General features: G+C 41.8%; 1 protein-coding gene across 7 annotated transcripts in view; it reads left to right on the top strand.

Moving 5' to 3' along the window:
• The window catches only part of TPD52L1 (TPD52 like 1), a 99,847-nt gene extending 90,376 nt beyond the window's left edge, over positions 1 to 9,471 (top strand). For 5 of the 7 annotated variants that reach the window (XM_082729991.1, XM_082729992.1, XM_082729995.1 and 2 more), the window contains 3 exons: positions 188 to 226; positions 3,492 to 3,552; positions 8,812 to 9,471. In XM_082729991.1, the coding sequence (XP_082586117.1) occupies positions 188 to 226; positions 3,492 to 3,552; positions 8,812 to 8,940 (229 nt within the window). In that variant the 3' untranslated portion in view covers positions 8,941 to 9,471. Of the gene's footprint in view, positions 1 to 187; positions 227 to 3,491; positions 3,553 to 5,046; positions 5,382 to 8,811 lie in introns of those variants that run through there. The other 2 variants (XM_082729994.1, XM_082729993.1) reach the window with 2 other exon arrangements.
• Positions 9,472 to 12,202: the final 2,731 nt, after the last annotated feature.

The raw sequence follows: 12,202 nt of genomic DNA, 5'->3' as shown, positions 1-12,202 counted from the left end.
GCTGGATGGGCTGGCCCATCCTACCCAGCGAAAACAAATGTCATCTTGGTGGGGCGGGCAAGGAATATTTCCGACAGTTGAAATTGCTGTTTTAGAACTGGGAATAGGGAGTTTCTCATGTACTTATGTTGTGCTATCTTCTTTTTTCTTTCTTTTTTTTTTCTTTTAATCTGCTTTTGCCCTGAAGCTACTCCATTCGCCATTCCATAAGTATGCCTGCTATGAGGTAATGTGTGTATAAATTACTTTATATAATATCAATGCAGAATGTGTATGTATGAAGTATTACTTTTTATTGATAGTTACTTTGCGGAGCTCCCCTCCCCCCCCCAATAGGAAAGGAAATGCATTGACCTTACTGACCCAAAGACCTTACTGTCTTTCCCGACAGCCTTCAGGAGAAAAGCTAGACAGTTCTGTGGAAGTAGGGTGTAATGGGCTTCAGCTTCTTAAGTCCAGTGTCTCCTGATTTGTGTGACCTGAGACATGTTACTTACCTAGCTCAATCTCCATTCTCTTACCTGTTGTGTGACACAAAGTAACCTGTGTGACGCACATTCTTAGCTTAGGGCCTGGAGCCACCACACCTCCAAAGGCAGAAATATGTGCCTTATTTCAGCAGAATTAAATGCAAGCCTGGGAGAAGGGTTACACTGAAGGGAACAGCAGACTACAGCTGTAGAAAGGATACCACCACGATTTTTTAAGGTAGATGTTAAGGTGAGGTGTCTGTTAGGCAATGAAAATGTTATTAAAATCACTAGCTGGATGAAAACTTCTGAGAAAGACATTTCCCACATGTTATTAAAATCACTAGCTGGATGAAAACTTCTGAGAAAGACATTTCCCACTTCTGGTTTGTGTAGCTTAGTGAGGCAATCAGATAAAAGCACACAAATAGTAACAAGGTATGGAAGAATGAATGTCAGATTGCAGGGGCCTGGCGGTGGGGAGGGATCAGGAGATGCAGATTGTAGACCAGCTCTGCCAAGGATGAGCTTTGCAGCCTTGGGAAAGACATCTTACTGGTATCAGTATCTTCATGTTTAAAATAAGAAGCTAAAACCAGATTTACTGCTCTTCCCATTGCTCTTGCCCTGGACTTCCGTTGTGGGGGATATGGAGTGGGGGAGGGGGGCCCATGAGCCTTCCAAGACCCTTCCCTGCTTCAGTCCAAACTGTGCCTCTTCTACCTGCTTTATAGTATGTATTGTGGTGTGATGTGTTAGAGAGGGGGTTCGGTTGCTCTAAATGGTTTGAGACCACCACAGCCAAATTCTTTCCAGGGTCATTTGTAGCTGTAGTGATCTGATTAAATCGGAGTGAACAGTTTCTCCCTGTTCTCCAGTACACTGTCTAGTGTAACTGAATTAGAGGAATGTCTGTTTTATTATCATGAGGATGTTTCTTCCACACTGAGGTTATATGGCTACTTTGGAAATTTTAGCCACCGTATTTGATTTCCCTAATTTGGTGCTAAATAGGGAGCACAGATTCAAGATTACTTAGTCCATCTTTGAATGACTTGCACCCCCTAGCATAAAAACACTCAGACTGAATAGTGCAACCTACAGCTCTGAGCTTCTTTATATGTCATCTTTTTTTTATTAACTAGTTTTTTAAAGATTCTATTTATTTATTTATTTTGTCAGAGAGAGAGAGACACAAGCAGAGGGAAAAGCAGGATCCCCACTGAGCAAGTAGCCTAATGTGGGATTCGATCCCAGGACATGGGATCACAGCCTGAACCAAAGGCAGACGTTTAACCAACTGTCTGTTAGCTTTTAAGTCTGGGTGTCCAAAGAAGTTCTTGCAAAAAATTAACACAGCTTTGCTTTGTGAATCCATTTAGTGGCTTATGGGTCAAATGTAGTCCTCATAATCTTGCCTGAAACTAACTTAAAAAAAAATTTTTTTTTTCTTACTCATCTAACATATACCCATGAACCCTTCAGCTGAACTGTCTGGCCAGGGCTTGTGTCATTAATCAATGACAGGCAGGCACGTGAGCAGGCTTTCCCATATAAAACCTGCAGTGGAAGTAAGGGGCCAATAAATACATAAACTTGAGTCATTGAGGTAAAAATTCACTAATATTTCATCATGAAACAGCAATAGGAGGGAGGATTACTCATAGAAATTTGACTTCTGCTTGAGTTGTTTACAAGGTGTGGGGTCACCCATGGGCTCTCTGAACTCACCATGGTGAATCCCTACAGCAGAGATGCAGATACCTTTCTGACCATCTGGAGTGTCAGAGTCTCTGGAGGTAGTCTCTAACAAAGCCAAATTCAGTCCAAAACATATTACGGACATTGGTTTCCTCTTGATAGTATTAGAGCCTGCTTCATTCCACACCATACAAATACCCATCTATTAGAACAGTTCTCCCTTAACAAAATTCCTCTAGGCCATTCGTCCTATTTCATTTCACCTGCACTCAAGAGTGAATAACAGGTGGCTTATCAAATAAGTAACATTCAGTTGAATTATTTGACCTGAAATTGATGGCAATCATTGTTGCTGAAAGCTGACATTGATACAAGATTTAAGATACATTTTTAGTTTCTTCTTGGCTCCTGTTTCATTAGCTGGATCTGGGGATATTCTTTTTAATGGTGATGATGTCATGAAATCATGTCATGTGGCCAAATCCAGTCCAGGAAACCAACACGTACTAAAATGAAGCATCTCATTCTTAAGGTAACAAGATGATGTATATAGAGTGTTTAACATAATGAATGAGTCACCAATAAATTGTCGATAGACTGCAAAGATTTTGTAGGTAAGAGAACAAAGGTGTATCCTCTTCAGGAGGAAGAATAACATGCTCATAACACCATTTTGACCAAGCGTTAGACAAGTAATAGGTATATTTCAACTTAAAATATTGAAAGCATTGACTCCCAGAAACACTACTTCATGGAAATTGACCAAATGATTACTTTTTAAGGCATGGAAGAGAAAAATTCATGAACCTTTTTTGTTCCCCCTTGAGTTATTTCTGAAATAAATAACTTCAAAATTCCAAGTGGGAAAATTCTAACATGACATTCTTCAGACAGACTTTCCATTGCTCACCAAAAACAAAAACAAACAAACAAAAAACAAAACAAAAAATGAGTTGGGAAAAGGAGTGCTACAATAGAAACAGTTAATTAGCAAGTGACAAATTAAGCTATCACTCCTTTGACTCATTGGGAATGATTTCCAGTGCACCTTGGAATTATTACGGTGGTGTCATTAGCAAATGCTGTCCTGTTTATTATAGGAATCTTTTACTTAGAAAATTTCCATGTCAGGTTATGGTTTGTGGCTCTGACCTAGCAGAAAGGAAAACATACTTTAAAAGCATGCTTGTCGTAGGTGGAGAACCGACAGCTGGCTCTGGTGCAGAGATGATGTTTACAGTTGAGAGCAGAAAGCCAGGCAGCTCGGTTGCTAAGACAGCTGGGTCTTTGGAGCTGACCTCTCTTTTTTTGTTATTTTAGGAATTCTCCTACTTTCAAATCATTTGAGGAGAGGGTTGAGACAACTGTCACAAGCCTTAAGGTACAGATGAAGTGAATTTTGTGTCATGGGGTCCTGTGAATCAGGACAGCTTAGTCACTGTGGTGGTTAATTCTGAAGGTGGGACCGCCAGCATTCGGGGCAGCCGGGAAGGCAGTCTGCCCAGAATCTGTCTTTTTCTTCACATCTGAATCTGTCCGTCAGTCAAACTGGTATTGGAGAACGTTGATGGACCCTCACAGAGTTGTTCCCATAAACCATTCGAGGGTGATGACTTGTGAACATGAACTGGGATGTGTGTTCACATCTTTGCAGGCTTGAACTCTCTCGGGCTGTCCTCTCCAAAACTGGTATCTGAGAGAGGATTGTGGTTAGGATTGAGGGTATGTGAATTCTGAATTTAGAAGATAAGTGGAGGGTCGCCCACAGCTCATAGACCCTCTGGTTTGCACATGGACTAGCAAAAACGAACTTGGCCCCTGCATTGCGCTGCTTCCCTTCTCCCGTCAGCTACCCCAACCCGTTTACTCCATTCCCAGACTGAGCACAGCACAGCATGGTGATCAAGGAGGGAAAATCAAACTGAGTCACAACGAGCATTCTTTTGCAATAACACATTCAATCCCAGGTTTTCAAATGAAAATATGCCTGTGTCATGGGAGGTGTTAAAAAAAAAAGAACTTCATATTGGATTTGTCGTTTGAGTGTAGTTGAGTTCATCCACAAAGGAAGAAAGTACAAATAAAATCAGTCTAGTCCCAAAATGCACACAACTTCCAATGCAGGAGAAGTCTTTGAAATGACTAAGATTATTTTTTTAAAGAGAGCAGTTAAATGGTGACTTACAGAGTCTTGATATTCTTAGCGCTATTTTGTAGACAGTCCGTTTCCGTATTTCCTTATCTGGTAAAATGAAGAACGCAGATGATCTTGAAGCAGAGCAAAAGCGGGTGTGTGCACGTGCTGATCACCCCGCTGCTGCTGAAGGCTCGCCCCCGTGCGCATTCATGAGCCTGGAGGATGTCGGGCATCCCTCGCTAGGGCTCCCGCGTGCTCTGATTGTGACTTGGAGAGTCTTTCCTCTTAGGGGCGGTTCGTTCATACAGTCTCCTACTTCTGCTTTATCGGGCCTGGGATGTGATGTTTAAGGCGCAAGAATGAGATGATGACTCAGCATTTCCCAGGCCTTGCTTTCATTTACCAACATCATTGCTTATTGAGTATCTGAGGACCCTTAGGAGCCATTGAATTGCCCCCACGTAGAGGGAAAACTTTTCATAAGGAGGGATGCGCAGCGCCTTGAACATTTCTCTTGCTAGAGTATCCAGTTTCAAAAGAAAGGGTTCAGAAAATCCTGGGAGTTAATTTCTCAGCATTTAGTTCTCAGCCTTAGAGAGTGGAGGGAAGATAGATTTTGTTGCTTATTAGACCAGTTCTGACATAGGGGAAGTTGTACTTTTTAGGTTTTCTTTAGAAGAAGGAGATACGAAGAAGCAAAAGAAGAATAAAGAACAACCTATTTCGCTTTGCTTTTAGGAAGCGCTGGTAAGCTCACAGCTCACGTGTCGTTTTAGCGTTTGATCCAGCACTCTGCGCTTCTTCCTTTTCTCTCTCCACTGGGACGGAAGGTGTAGAGCCCGCCTCCGCCTTCAGACATGAACAAAACGAACTCAGCCGACCAGATCCTAGCCTGTGTCAAGACTTCCTGAACATGGATTCAGTGTCTGCATGATTATCCCCGCGGTTTAACAAGACTCACATCCCACCCACCTCCTATGTCACAGCCAATGCCTACTTCCTCTTCTTCTGCCCACCCAGGCAACGGAAAATAAATAGCTAATAATTGTGCTTTGTATAAAACTTCCCACTCACTCAGTCACTGCAAATTCCTCATTCTTTTTCTTTCTCCAGGCTAAATAATAGATGTTTAACCCTTCTTTATATAGTTTATTTGCCGCATAGTTTTTTGTTCTAAATTTTCTTCAAAATTTCTATAACATTCTTCAATTTTGGGTCCCAGGCTGTTTCCGGCTGACTCACAAGTCAGTAAGGATGAATCAGTAAGGAAATGCCTCACAGGTCTTGTGCTGTGGTTCTATCACACGTTTTAAGCCCAGTTTTTAAAAACATCGCTCAAAAGGAATCATATTCATATTTGTATTCTATTAGAAATAATGTTCTGCTGGGAAGGGAGGTCCATTCTTGCCATCTCCTCACACAATCTGTCACACACCTTGTGGGATTTATACCCAACTGATAGTTCTTCCTTTAGACAACTTGGTTTTCCAGGAAAAATTTTCCATTTCATCACCATTATATAAAATTTAGTCCTGTTTGCCTTGGTCCTCGTAATACATCACTGTCTCAGCTGGTTTCACCTCTGCGCTCAATGAGCACACTTTCTGTTGCCTCTAAAATAAACAAGCATAGCAAGAACCAGCTCCTATGAAACCATAATTTGTTGTGCTTCACCATGTTCCAGTGAATCAGGAACAACTACATCCCTTCCAGCCGTTCTGGTCAGTCAGCCTTCCAGCCATTCTCTGAACCATGTCAAGCAGACCATAGTTCTAGTGCACCTATTTTTGAAGAATTCTTTGCAGGGCCTGACTTAAAATCTTAAGAAAAAGATAAGATATATTTATTACTTCTTTGTGTCTTCTCAACGAGCCATATTATTATGAGAGATTAGGCAGCCCAACTCAATAATTCAAATAGAATTCTATACAACCAACAATCATAGTTTTGGGGATAAAGTGACAAATGCCTGAATGAAGAGCCATAATGAAGGGAAGGGTCCAGAAAAGGTTTATTGTTCACATCTTTCCCGAAGCAACTCCTGACCTCAGTAATTGCTGTGGACAGTCATTCAACTCACGTCATTAGGAAACCCCTTTATTCCACTCAACCCTCTCGGTTAGAAAACCCCTTCATTGTGCTCCCTTTTTTTTGCCAAATTCCTTTATTTTAAAACGATTTCCTCTTTTATTTTTCTATTCTGATTTGAGAAAAATCAAGAACTAGGAGAAGATAAAACAACAAAGCCCGAAAGAAAACATCAGTGATTGGTATTCACTTGACTCAAAGCTGTGTGTGACTTCTGCTGCAAAACAAAGTGCAAGTACAACAAAGAGGAGAATGGTATCTCTTAATAGAGTAGATTACATTGAATTGATCTTGTTTCTCTCCAGAAAGAAATAAACATAGTGAAAAGTCACATAGTTGAAAGCAACCCCTGCTTCCCAGTGCTGGGATTACACAGAGTAGAGGAGGAATCAGTCAGTGCTCAGTGCCCGAGGTCTGCAAATCAAGGCCTGTGGGCCAAATCCAGCTAGCTGGCTATTCTTGAATGGCCTGTAAGCTAAGAATGGTTTTTATATATATTTTTTAAAGATTTTATTTATGTGGCAGAGAAGGAGTGATCACAAGTAGGCAGAGCAGCAGGCAGAGAGAGAGGAGGAAGCAGGCTCCCCGATGTGGGGCTCGATCCCAGGACCATGAGACCATGACTTGGGACGAAGGCAGAGGTTTAACCAACTGAGCCATCCAGGCACCCCGGCTTTTATATTTTTTAATGGTTGAAAAAAAATCAAAGGAAGAATGCTATTTTGTGACATGTTAAAATTAAACTACGTGAAATTCAGTGTCCATACATACAGTCTTCTGGAAACACAGCCATGCTCATTCACTTAAGGGTTATTTTTGGTTTCTTTGCACAATGGTTGATTTGAGTATTCGTGACAGAGACTATGTGAATCCTAAGCTTAAAATATGTATTATCTGTCACTTTCCAGAATAAGTTTCCTGACCCCAAGCAGAGTAGAAAATTCGAGTTAGGAATTGAATTTAAAGAGGCAGAGAGGGGTTTTAGTGACAATTGGAGAAAAGCATATCCTTGTTTTGGAATGATTTAACTGCTTTTAAAACCTGGTTAGGTTTTTTAAAGGGCAGACCAGGCAGTAAGTGGTTATATCCCCTAGCATGAATGGTTCTGTGAGTGATCACTTTGGTGGCACCAAGGAGTAGAGAGCACTTTGGGAATAGCAGCATTTTCTATTTTGTACCTTTCTTTTCTTCAACATGTTTTTCCATATTGGTAATGGCTAAAGGAAAACCAATGTCACGTTAATAAGACTTGCATTAAACATTAGATATTCTGTTGAAGGACTTTTTGAATAAGGAATTTTCCAAAACATTTTAACAATGTTTCTTAATATATTTCTTATAAATTGATTTCTTCCTGATTTTATTCTTATTACCAATAAAAAGCTGACATAAAGGGAGCCCCCTCAAGCATCATAACTTTGCATTTCAAGTCAGGATAATCTTTTAGGGGCAGCTGCCTAAAAAGATGTGAAGTAGCTAGCGCTTAAGATTTGAGTCCTGTCTACCTCTCAGAACAGAGACCAGAAAGCATATTCAGTGGAGCTGCTCAGTCTTCAAAAGCCATTTGTCAGGGATCCAGATAGCCTTTCTAAGTCCCAGTAGGAAGCCTAAATTGGAGTCACTTAAAGATGTTTATACCCTTTTTAAAAAAAGATTTTATCTATTTGACAGAGACAGAGCGAGAGAGGGAACACAAGCAAGGGGAGTGGGGGAGAGAGAGAAGCAGGCTTCCTCCCAGCGGTAAGCCAGATGTGGGGCTTGATCACAGGAACCTGGGATCATGACATCAGCCAAAGGCAGACCCTTAACGACTGAGGCCACCCAGGTGCCCTATACACTTTTTTTTTTTTTTAAGATTTTATTTATTTATTTGACAGAGATCACAAGTGGGATAGAGAGAGAGGCAGGCAGAGAGAGGGGCAGACAGAGAGGGGAGGAAGCAAGCTCTGCTGTGCAGAGAGCCAGATAGGGGGCTCGATCCCAGGATTCTGCGATCACGACCTGAGCCTAAGGCAGAGGCTTTAACCCGTGGAGCCACCCAGGCGCCCCCCCCCCATACTTTTTAAGTTGAGAGAATTTATCTAAAATCCGGTTCTGTTTTGATTACATCTGTTCTCAGGGTCATGTGTAGACGAATGCACAGATCCGGATATGCTTCTGAAGGAACTGAGATTTTTAGAAGTTAGGAGGAATGAAGAGAGCACCGCTAAAATTGTACCGCATTGAAGTTTTGGGTCTCATCCCAGATCCCAGTATGAATGGCATGCTAACACTCTGCTAAAGGAAACCAACTTCTCTACACCCCTTTACGTTCCCTTTCAAGAAAAAAATTATCCCTGAACTTAAGAGTGCTCCGTCTCACACAAACATTGCAGACCTGATGAACTAACTATGTTTGCACCTCTGCCCTTTCAGACGAAAGTAGGCGGGGCGAACCACGGCGGAGGCAGCTTCGAGGAGGTGCTCAGCTCCACAGCGCACGCCAGCGCGCAGAGCTCGGGGGGCGGGCCCCGGCGGGCCGAGGAGGAGGAGCTGCAGTGCTAGGCCCGCCCCCTGCGGCCGCCGCGGAGCCCCGGCCCCGCCCAGCGTGCAGGCGGCTGGGCCGACCAAAATCCCGCCCGGAAAAGCCCGCGCCTTCATGTTCTTCAAATGGCCCCTCCACGGAGTTTAATAAAATGATTTCCATTTTGTATTTGTGTTAATGATAGACCACGTGACCATCACAGTCCGTATCCGTAGATTGTCATAATTTAAAATGTCCCCACTCGAGCAGGTGGGGACAACAATTGGTTATTACCCTTGTCTTTGTGTAATGATTCGGCGTATATTTTCCAATCTTGTAGCTATTAATGATCGGTTTTGGTTTTCGCTTGGATTCTTTTATGTTGTGCATGTCTTTGAAGGCTTAGAGTGAACCCTTCCAGTTCGGTCATGTAGGTGGGATGGAGTTTTTTCTGACCTTCTAAAGCAACCCGGTGGGCTCACTGCAAATTTCATCAAACTGCTTGTGATCACCCTCACTGGTATCAATTATGTATGTTTGTTTAAGCAATTAAAATGATCTGTTTTAATGAAGACTTTGAATTCTTTATTTTTTTTTAGATTTTATTTATTTGACAGACAGAGATCACAAGCAGGCAGAGAGGCAGGCAGAGAGAGAGAGAGAGGAGAAAGCAGGCTCCCGGCTGAGCAGAGAGCCCGACGCAGGGCTCGAACCCAGGACCCTAAGATCATGACCTGAACCGAAGGCAGAGGCTCAACCCACTGAGCCACCCAGGCGCCCCTAGACTTTGAATTCTTAATTTCTTTATATCTTAAGGACTGGTAATGACTTTAGGATGGTAGCTATGAATCTGCAGATGCTATTTTATTTTATAATTTTAAGATTTTATTTGAGAGAGAGCACGAGCAGAAGGAGAGGGAGAAGCAGATTCCTCGCTGAACAGGGAGCCAGAATCCAAGCTGGGGTCCTGCCCCTCTGTAATGCTATTTTAAATCAACGTCTACTGCTAACTTGGTGAACATTAAAATGTGTTAAGTAATTACAACCTCAGCGGCCCTACCGATTCTAAAATTCTATCTACCTAGAGTAGTAAACTTGGGTTAGGGAGATCTGAAAGGGGATGGTCAGAAAATAGGAGAAACCCAGTTCTGCTTCCCCTTCCATTTTTCAAATTGCTCACATGAAGGAGAAAAGCCTCATATTAATACAATCAGATTTCTGCAGGAATTTTTACCTTCCACAACATTCGCTTCACTTTTCTTCTAAATGGTGCCATACATTTGTTACTAGGTAGCAGACACACATCCTATAGATGCAATTTTTAAGTGAACACAGAATTGACCCATTAACTTAAAATAGCAGTTTGATATATGTATATTATATAGCATATATAATATAATATGCTATGCTAGCTTTTATTCATGGTTTAATAAAGCCAGTCTGAAAAATTCTATTCAGATTAATGGGGCAGGACAATCCGCACATCTAACAGAAAATCAAGCTAGTTCAAAGCCACATAATCTCTGAGGCTTGTAATCTTAACAGAGACAGGTATGGGGCTATAATCTTGAACCAGAGTGGACAACAAAGTCTTGCCAGTGGGATCACTGGCATTCTTCCTAATTTAACCTTCCAGCATGTTGCTTGAAGCCAAACCCTGTCCAGCAGGTTGGTAATTTGCTTACCCACTGCTGCATGTGGCTGTCAAGCTCTGTGCTTAGTTTGGCTTTGCCTACTGTGTTTAAAATGGTCACCTTGTAGAAACTCGCTTCTTGGCCACATTCTTTTTGACTGCACTGTATTAGAAAAAGCAGTTACGTTGCTCTACACAAGTATCTTCATTCACCAACCGATTTCTGCTGAGAGAAGTCTCACCTGAAAACATAGTATTAACAATGGACAGAGAATCAAGATAATTCGTGTTCATGTCTCAAAGCTTCAAATACGTTTTAGCCTCTCATTTTAAACCAGTCTTCAAAACTTGAATTGCATCAGTTTTATAAAAACTGTATTTGTGTCAGCTCTATTAATTGAAAGGGGTTTTATTATTATTATTCACTCTAATCTGGGAGATAAGGGATCATGACTTGAGTACTCTTTCGTCATACAGTGTGTGAAGCAGTCCCATCACTCCAGTCGTCAATAGATAGGTGGCCTTAGCATAGACATTTCAGTTCCTCATTGTCTAATCCCAAGAGCTGCTTGTTTCTCCCTTACTTTGCCTGTGCGAGCTCCTCCTGACTTGACTTTCCCCAGGTTCCCCTATTGTGTCCCACTGGTTTCAGTTCACATGCAGTAGTTTAAAGTGTTCCCACAAGTGCTAAAGGTATTTGCACACCATGGGCTTAACCATTTACAAAAAATCACAAGGACTTCAGGTCAACAGCATGTATACAAAATTTTATCACAACCTCCCAAAATTATATCACAACCCCAATAACCTAGAATTCCAATGTGAATTGTGATTACAAAATAAACGGGCTTTAAAAAAAAAGTAAGCATTTCTATAATGTAACCATTTGCCACTTTTTAAATAGTGTTGCTTGATGGTAAATACTCATAAATTTATGCTTCAACTTTATCTGAGAACTCCCATCTCATGAGGACTATGGCTCTGGTAGGTCATGGCAGCAAAGCATTCTGCCTCTTACTCTTACATCTTCTTACAAAGCTGCTCTTGAGCCACAGAGAACAAAACAAACTGCATGCTTTATCACAGAACGTCTTGACAAACCATGCCATTCACGGTGGCCAACATGAAGAGGAAACACGGGAAGTCTAAGCTGCTGCTCAGTCGGTGTTCACTGTTCCAGAGTTACCCGTCGGGCCCGGAAGGCGGCTGCACTTCACTGCAGAATGGTGCATAAGGTGGTTGTGAACTTGAACTGCAACACCCCCTCTTGCTTATTATCAAATTCAAGTGGGGGCAGGTGCGGGGAAGAGGATGTTGGGTGAAGAAGTGATTTTCACACGAAATGTAAAAAAATGACTTCAAACCTGGTAGTTGGATACAATCTCAAACCGTGATATTTGGTAACATCTTATGGTTATTCGATAATCTCTAAGAATGGTAAAATTCTTTATTCTACACGTCTGACTTTTTAGTTCATACCATGAAGTATATGTATCAAGGCAGTAAAAATAAGATAATCCTAAATCCCCTGTGGGAATCATCCCAGTCTCACTTAGAATATGAAGACTGGCAAACCACGTAAGTAAAACTGTGGGGTACAGACGCTGCTTTTCCGCACAACCTCATCAGTCATTCATCACAGAGTGCATTATCACCACCAGACTTGAGAG

This window comes from Mustela nivalis, assembly GCF_964662115.1.
Source record: "Mustela nivalis genome assembly, chromosome: 5".
NCBI classification, from domain to species: domain Eukaryota; kingdom Metazoa; phylum Chordata; class Mammalia; order Carnivora; family Mustelidae; genus Mustela; species Mustela nivalis.
Note: the sequence above shows the minus strand (reverse complement) of the source record. Positions and strands in the feature narration are given on the sequence as shown.